The 8,983-nt window shown below is 45.1% G+C and overlaps 1 protein-coding gene across 1 annotated transcript in view; it reads left to right on the plus strand.

Moving 5' to 3' along the window:
• The window catches only part of ppp3cb (protein phosphatase 3, catalytic subunit, beta isozyme), a gene marked incomplete at both ends in the record, with an annotated part of 41,882 nt that extends 33,412 nt beyond the window's left edge, over positions 1–8,470 (plus strand). The window contains 9 exons of the mRNA XM_084041231.1: positions 894–1,033; positions 2,680–2,757; positions 3,266–3,360; positions 3,537–3,662; positions 4,310–4,393; positions 4,524–4,608; positions 5,148–5,245; positions 5,922–5,972; positions 8,292–8,470. Coding sequence (XP_083897357.1) covers positions 894–1,033; positions 2,680–2,757; positions 3,266–3,360; positions 3,537–3,662; positions 4,310–4,393; positions 4,524–4,608; positions 5,148–5,245; positions 5,922–5,972; positions 8,292–8,470 — 936 coding nt within the window. The remainder of the gene's footprint in view (positions 1–893; positions 1,034–2,679; positions 2,758–3,265; positions 3,361–3,536; positions 3,663–4,309; positions 4,394–4,523; positions 4,609–5,147; positions 5,246–5,921; positions 5,973–8,291) is intronic.
• Between the last annotated feature and the right edge of the window lie 513 nt (positions 8,471–8,983).

Raw genomic sequence — 8,983 nt, forward strand, 5'->3', positions numbered from 1 at the left:
CACACACACACACACACGCACACGCAGACGCAGACGCAGACACACACGCAGACGCACACACACACACACACACACACACGCACACACGCACACACGCACACACGCACACACACACACACACACACACACACACACACACACACTTGTCAGATACTTTCATAAAGGGGTCGTAAGATTCATAGGCTCCAAAAGAAAATGTAGATGAAAGAAACTGTACACAACTCAAACATACTAATAACAACACACACATGCACGAGCACATGCACACGCGTGCGCGTACACGCGTACATACACACACACACACACACACACACACACACACACACACACACACACACACACACACACACACACACACACACACACACACACACACACACTTCCTCATCTAATGGCAGTGTTTCCATGGTGAATCTGCTCGTGTGACATCTTCTCCCTCCTGTGTGATGAGTGTTGCCATGGAGATGCTCGCTCTGACAGTGCGTGTGTGTGTGCGTGCGCGTGTGCGTGTGCGTGTGTGTGTGTGCGTGCGTGTGTGTGTGTGTGTGTGTCTCTTTCTCATTCTATGTTTAACATGTGTGTTTGTCTTTGTATATGGGTTTTGTCTTTGTATGTCTACATGATTATTTCATTCATGTGTGTGTGTGTGTGTGTGTGTGTGTGTGTGTGTGTGTGTGTGTGTGTGTGTGTGTGCGTGTGTGTGTGGGTTGTGTGTGGGTGACTGTATGTGTGCATCTCTCTTTCTTGTATGTTTTTTTATTGTGTGCGTGCTTGCATTTGTGTGTGCATTTGTGTGTGCGTGTGCGTGTGTGCGTGTGTGCGTGTGTGTGTGTGTGTGCTCTGTGTGTGTGTGCGTGCGTGTGTGTGTGTGTGTGTGTGTGTTTGTGTCCTAGTTGGACCGGTTCAAAGAGCCCCCAGCATTCGGGCCCATGTGTGACCTGTTGTGGGCCGACCCTCTTGAAGACTTTGGCAACGAGAAGACCCAGGAATACTTTGGACACAACACAGTCAGAGGATGCTCCTATTTCTACAGGTAGACACACACATTATATTTACGCTCCGCAGATATAGTATATTGTATACAGACACAGTACTTGTTTTTGATGTATTTCAGGCAGGGGTCATTTGAATCGAAATATACATATACTGTACTGTAATACAGTGCGATGCACCAGTTTTTGGATTGCATGGGTTCTGAGACAAATTTGCACAAAAAATAAAACCACATTCTTGGAAAACACATATGCTGACACTGTTCGTGCAATGAGGAGCAGAAGTCTATATCACACAATTGCTTCAGTTTCCTGTGTGCACCTGATATGCTTCAGTATATTTTAAAACAGCTGTTTCCATCACCCAAAGTCTAGTTGTTGTTGTTGTTGTTGTTGTTCAGGCCAGCGAGGTCCATCATTCAACTACAAATCAGAATGGGCTCCTGGCAATGGAATGGAATAAGTATTAGATGTGTTCTTGGGCTCCGGCTGATGGAGAGAGAGGAAGAGAGATGGCTCCTGCATCAGGACGCTACTGTATGTCCAAGATCCAATAACCATTATTGGGATTTGTACAAGAGACAGAAAGAGAAAATCTTGCCAGTTCTCTCACACACACACACACACACACACACACACACACACACACACACACACACACACACACACACACACACACACACACACACACACACACACACACACACACACACACACACACACACACACACACACACACACACACGTATATTCTCTCTGTTGTCATATCTTTGACTCTCACTGTAACACATCATCACGCACACACACACACACGCTCACACGCACAGAGTTTCGTTTCAGCATGAAACGATATCCCACAATCCCCGGGGAGACTGCACGGTTCTGTTGCTATGACGACTGGCTACTCCTGCCAGATACGGAGTGATATTAAGATACAGTGAGAGAAAGAGGGAGAGCACATTACTGTGTGTGCGTGAAAAGAAATGAAGGAATGCACAGAGGAAGGGGTGATAGATGAGGGACGACAGCATAGGTCCCGTCATTGCTGTCGTGTGTAAATTGCCTTTGTTTTGGTACAATCTCTGTTGCACGTGAGGCACATGACGTTGACATGTACAGTAAGTGGTTCTGATCATGAACGCAGCCGTCTTCTACGTGATGTTGACACGGCATCAGCCCGACATGCTAAGTGTACTCTGCCCCCACAGTAAGCCTGCTGGGGTCTGACTACTCAACGCTGCCTCCTGTAGGCCAGACACACACACACACACACACACACACACACACACACACACACACACACACACACACACACACACACACACACACACACACACACACACACACACACACACACACACACACACACACACACACACACACACACACACACACACACACACACACACACACGGCTTGTTCACTGTTCTGTTATTAAGCAATAGGCTTTTTTTCCGTCCATTTTGAGGTCTATTGGAAAATCCATCCATATTGACAGCAGTCACTGTCATCCATACTTTACTGTACATGCAATAAACATTAATGTATACACCATATGATCTTGTCACGAGATGCCTCGTATCTTTCTGTCTTTATCTCCCTTTCTCCCTCCTTGCACCCCCATCCCTTTGATTCTATCTGCCCCACTTACCACCCCCCCCCCCCCTCTCTCTCTCTCTCTCTCTAGTTACCCGGCAGTGTGTGAGTTCTTACAGACCAACAACCTGTTGTCAATCATCAGAGCGCACGAAGCACAGGATGCTGGGTGAGTGGCCACAGACAGTGTTTCACCCAGATATATGGCTCAGTGACTCAATGAGCTTAAAAGGAAGCTTTAAAAGGGAACACCCTGGTTTAATACTGACCACAGCGTTATGATGTCCTGAGTTCAAATCCTGAGTTCAAATCCGTCTCAGCGTTCGGTGTCACATTTTTATCCTCCCTCTCTACACTCTCACTGCCGTCCCTCTCACCCTAGCGTCCCTATTCTGGGCATGACATAATAGGCAAATATTCGTTCAAAAACGGCCAAGCATTCGGCGAAAATAGGCCTAAAAGCTCACAACATATCACGCCACTACGTGTTGTGAGCTTGTAAATCGGGTATTTTCGGCGAAGATATTTGTGTAGTGGGGATTGTAATTCCTCATTCACCTTCCCTACTCTGATATCCTCATGCCTTGCAGGCTGTTTTCCTTTCCCAAAATCGCTTCCCAAACTAGTAAACTCCCTCTGTCTCTCTCTTCCTCAACCCTCTATCTCTCTCTCACCAGGTACCGCATGTACAGGAAGAGTCAGACTACAGGTTTCCCCTCTCTCATCACCATCTTCTCCGCTCCAAACTACCTGGACGTCTACAACAACAAAGGTCTGAGATACTCTCTCTCTCTCTCACACACACACACACACACACACACACACACACACAAATACTAATTGTAAGTGTGCGTGTGTGTGTGTGTGTGTGTGTGTGTGTGTGTGTGTGTGTGTGTGTGTGTGTGTGTGTGTGTGTGTGTGCGTGTGCGCGTGCGTGTGTGCGCACAGCGGCCGTGTTGAAGTATGAGAACAACGTAATGAACATCCGTCAGTTTAACTGCTCTCCTCATCCCTACTGGCTGCCCAACTTCATGGATGTGTTTACCTGGTCCCTGCCCTTCGTGGGAGAGAAAGGTAGGACAGACAGAAAGACACGCTCGACCTCATTTTTTAAGCGTGAGCTGAACGAGGTTGACCGTAAACCACTACATAAGTGCATCTACGTAAACAATGTGGGATTTAACAACGTTTTCATGTATCAGTTTGTAGTATCTGAAGAGATTTCATAAATGCTCTTAACTGTTTACAGGGCCAAAACGCATCTAATTGACTTTTATAATTGACTAAATTGATTAGACTGATTAACCACTTAAGCCCTATGTTATATTTTGTCTTACAATGGTTTCATGCAAAATTAGCCAATCTACTACATATGTTCACAACGAATCGCAGTTGTGAAATAGGACTTTCATAATACATGCTAAGATAGCCCGCTGGTTGGGCCATTTTAATGTGTAGGAATTTGTTTCAAAAATAAGCAATAACAATTAGCAGATGCCCAATGCTAGATACATTTCAACAAACAGGGTAAATAATCTAGTAAATAGTGCAAATACAATATTTACTGTACGTGCTACGAAGTAACTAGGAACAATGTGCTTTTGTGTGTGTGTGTGTGTGTGTGTGTGTGTGTGTGTGTGTGTGTGTGTGTGTGTGTGTGTGTGTGTGTGTGTGTGTGTGTGTGTGTGTGTGTGTGTTCTTGCCCTGTACGGCTGTACTAGTGACTGAGATGTTAGTCAACGTTCTCAGCATCTGCTCAGATGATGAGCTGATGATTGCTGATGAAGCTGAAGAGATCTTTGATGGTAAGCCGAGTCGGGGAATAAAGGCAGATTTATACATTTTCGTGCGACCTATTTGGCGTCGCTTGTACATTGCTTTCTGCTCTCTCCTGATTGGTGGGCTATTTCATCTTTATGATTGGCTCTCTTCCAGCCAATGCGGCAGCAGCGAGGAAAGAGGTGATCAAAAACAAGATTCGTGCCATTGGAAAGATGGCCAAAATGTTCTCTGTTCTACGGTAAGCATAGAGTGTGTGTGTGTGTGTGTGTGTGTGTGTGTGTGTGTGTGTGTGTGTGTGTGTGTGTGTGTGTGTGTGTGTGTGTGTGTGTGTGTGTGTGTGCGGGTGTGTGCGTGCGTGTGCGTGCGGGTGTGTGTGTATGTGTGTGTTAGTGGGTGTGGGTTGCAGTTGGAGTGTACACAATCACGTGTTCTTTAAACCCTGAGAGGGTTTTACTGTGTGTCCTCTGCAGAACATCCATATACAGTATATTGTAGTGGTCAGCCTGTTGGCTTCCATTCTGAAGACATGAGTGCAGGTTTACAGGTGCACAGTATGAAGGAGTGTGTAATTCTCTCTACGTCTTTATATCTCTCTCTCTCTCTCTCTCTCTCTCTCTCTCTCTCTCTCTCTCTCTCTCTCTTTTGTTTTCTCCTTTACTATTTGTGTTTTTCTCACTCGCTGTGCATCTCTCGGGATCTCATCTCTCTCCCTCTCTCTCTCTCTCTCTCTCTCTCTCTCTCTCTCTCTCTCTCTCTTTCTCTCTGTTTCTTGGTCAGGGAGGAGAGTGAGAACGTGTTGACCCTGAAGGGTTTGACCCCTACGGGCATGCTGCCCAGCGGAGTGTTGTCTGGAGGGAAACAGACCCTGCAGAGTGGTGAGCATTTCACACACGCACACACACACTCACACACACGTTCCCTACAATCCGCCTCGGACCTTCGCTCAGACTGCACCTTCTCCTCTACTCTTACTCCACTGTAGCTTTCTCCTCATCCTCCTGATTCACTCCACCTCACCTCAGTCGCGCTCAGAATACTAACAGCCTGAGATGTGCCTGTGTGTGTGTGTGAGAGAGAGAGAGAGAGAGAGAGAGAGAGAGAGAGAGAGAGAGGGAGAGAGACATACAGACTGAGAGGAGTAGATACACTTTGTGTGTGTGTGTGTGTGTGTGTGTGTGTGTGTGTGTGTGTGTGTGTGTGTGTGTGTGTGTGTGTGTGTGTGTGTGTGTGTGTGTGTGTGTGTGTGTGTGTGTGTGTGTGTGTGTGTGTGCGCGTGCTTGCGTGTGTGCGTGCTTGCGTGCTTGCGGGCAGTATTTGTGTGTGTAGCATTCAGCAGAATACAGCAGATGCTCACAGAATGTGCCATGGCCTCAGGTGCTGCTCTGAGGTCCTTGCATGAGTAACACACACATAAACACACACACATTTTTCTTCCTTCATCCTTTGTTCTTCGTCTGCTTCCTTTATGCTTCTCCTTTCTTTCTTTCTTTCTTTCTTTTGTTTCTTTCTTTCGGTTCTTTCTTCCTTACTTTCTGTTTACCCATTCTTCAGCTACCATTGAGGCCATAGAAGCCATCGAGACCGTTCAGGATGATGCTGAAGGTAAAAGATACCGCTCATTACACATACTGTATGTGTGTGTTAGGGATGCAATGGTATGCTGTTTTAAGGTATATCGCGGTATCAAGCACCACAGTTCTGAACAGTAAGCCATTTTGCCAATGCCATGGTATGAATTAACAAATTAATATCTAATCTGTAAACGTTACGATGATAATGCATTCTGTGAGTTTCAGTTGAATACAATCATCACCAAGCCCAGGGTGGAAGGTGCATGAAACTGGTATTTTGTTACCGTACTGTACTGTGAAAATGCACACCGTTACATCCCTAGAGTGTGTACTTGCGTGTGCGTGTGCGTGCGTGTGTGGCATGGCTGCACTCTCAGCCACCCATAACCATGAATTCAGATCTTACTGACCCACGATGCATTGAGCTCTTCTAACCACACCAGCATTCATGACCAAAAGCCTTGCTGCACGCTCAAGTCACCGCATCAAAACACACACTCATACTCATATACACACATTCCTCTGCTTCCCTTTTCTTGGAACATCAACACACACTCACTCACACATACACACACACACAAAATGTTCTTATGTCACTAACTTCTTATTCGCTCACACGGTTTGTGGGATATGGGAGACTGTGGTATGGGATGCTGTAGGGTGGGGAAGTGCGTGCGTGTGCATGTGCATGTGCGTGTGCCTGTGTGTGTGTGTGTGTGTGTGTGTGTGTGTGTGTGTGTGTGTGTGTGTGTGTGTGTGTGTGTGTGTGTGTGTGTGTGTGTGTGTGTGTGTGTGTGTGTGTGTGTGGAGGGGGTCTATAAAGTAGTGTATGTAGAGGTACACAATCCTCCCTGTACTTTGTGCTGTAGAATGTGCAGTGTCAGTTGTGTTTATCTTTGTACAGTGTGAACTTTGTGCAGTGTGAACCTGCGATCAATCTGTTTCCAACTTTCCATAAGAGCCATGGCAGAGCCTTGCCAGTGCCACCTGTCTTCCACCTGCACAAACCAAATTACCTACATTTGAGTTTGACTCAAATGTGTGCACACATACAAATAAAATGATAAAACATTTAAAATGATAGCAATTTTCTAACATGTGAGCACATGAGTGCATGCATGCAATGCATAATTAAACAATTCAAACATGCCTAAATGACTGCCATTCCCTAGCATGGAATCCAGACGGAGGCACTCGTTCAGCGTTTGTCTTTGTTTCTCAAAAAGAATCTGCCGAACGGAGCTATAGTTTACGATTGTTGGACCAGCTTATACTGTATGTTGTTTTGTGGGTGTATATTTAGTGACGTCTACAGCTACCTGACGATATCTTAATAGGCCATAATTTGTTTAACCACTTCAACCCTATTCCTGAGCGAACATTTGGCGAAAATAAATCTACAAGCTCACAACTCGTCACAATGCAACGTGTGGTGACGAGGGAAAAAGGGAGCAGACCTTGTATAGAGCCCTTGGGGAGCCTGGTCAGCTAAGTCATCTAAGTAAATAGGGTTTAAATGGGTAAATAGGGTTTAAATGGTTAAGCAAATTCATTATGGATCTAATTTTGTTTGTTTTAATCTCTATTTGTGGGTGTACCTTATATTGTATGTCTGCTGTATCATGTGTGTGCAAAGTTAAAGTTACGGTTGCTATTGTTCAAAAGTCACACAGGTTTCTTCCCAGTGGACAGGAACATCTGTCCAACAAACAGCTGGTCTCAAATTTAAAAAAATATAGTGCAATATTGAATTGAATCTCAAGCCTTCCCTCTTATGCCTTCCCTGTGTTGTCTTGCCTCAGATAGTTCCTGCTGCCTTTCTACACATTCTAAGGAAGACTTCTGAACGACTGCTTCTGTGCAACTGTGCTTTGTTCTGTGCAGTGTTTTTCTCCTAATGCTTTTCTCCTACGTATCTTGGAGTGCTGATCTAGGACCACTGGTTGACCTGTTATTGATCTTACTTCAGCATTTACAATGATATAAACAATGGCTAGTTTTGTGACGTGTGCACTGTACACACTTTGTTTATCCAAACTCCAAGAGATTCAAGGGGTGTACAGTAATTGCCAATGCCACATTAGTTTAATTAATGTACATTCTAATTTATTTTTTATTTTTTTGTGTTTATTTAGTGATGTCTACAACTACCTGACGATACCTTAATAGGCCATAATTTGTTTAACCACTTGAACCCTAATGTCCCTATTCTTGGTGAACATTCGGCGAAAATAAATCTACAAGCTCAGAACTCGTCACAATGCAACGCATTGTGGCCGTTTTCGACGACGGTTTCGGTGTTGTCTAACCTCAATGTGTGTGTGTGTGTGTGCGTGCCTATCTTCTACAGCCATTCGAGGCTTCTCGCCGCAGCATCGGATCAGCAGCTTCGAGGAGGCCAAGGGGCTGGACCGAATCAACGAGCGCATGCCCCCCCGCCGTGAAACCATCAACAGTGTGGGCCTGTCCATGGGCCGCATGAACATGGGAGAGCCCAACGGCACCGACAGCAACAGCAATATACAGTGATACTGTAGACACACACAGTCTCAAATACACTAAAAGAAATCCTGAGTGTTCATTTAGTGTCGAAATGGACCTGTTTTCACACTCTCAGAGTTAAATTGACACTCAGGATTTTGCCGTGTAGAAAGACTCTTATTACTTAACCACTACAAGATACGTATGGTACCACATTTATAGACACATGTACATACTGTAGGGACACACACACACACACACACACACACACACACACACACACACACACACACACACACACACACACACACACACACACACACACACACACACACACACACACACACACACACACACACACACACACACACACACACACACAATGAATATGCACATACACAGGGTTGGGAAGTAGTCTGATTAGTTATTAACTGCATGCATGTAACCTAATAAGTAATGTCATCTCATTACTTTCAGTAACCAATGTATTACTTAGTTTAATCTAATGATTTTGGAGGAATCCAACGTACTGAAAGTCATGAGCAGTACTTATTAGGTTAC

Source organism: Gymnoscopelus microlampas (genome assembly GCF_963454915.1).
Source record: "Gymnoscopelus microlampas genome assembly, chromosome: 18".
NCBI lineage: Eukaryota > Metazoa > Chordata > Actinopteri > Myctophiformes > Myctophidae > Gymnoscopelus > Gymnoscopelus microlampas.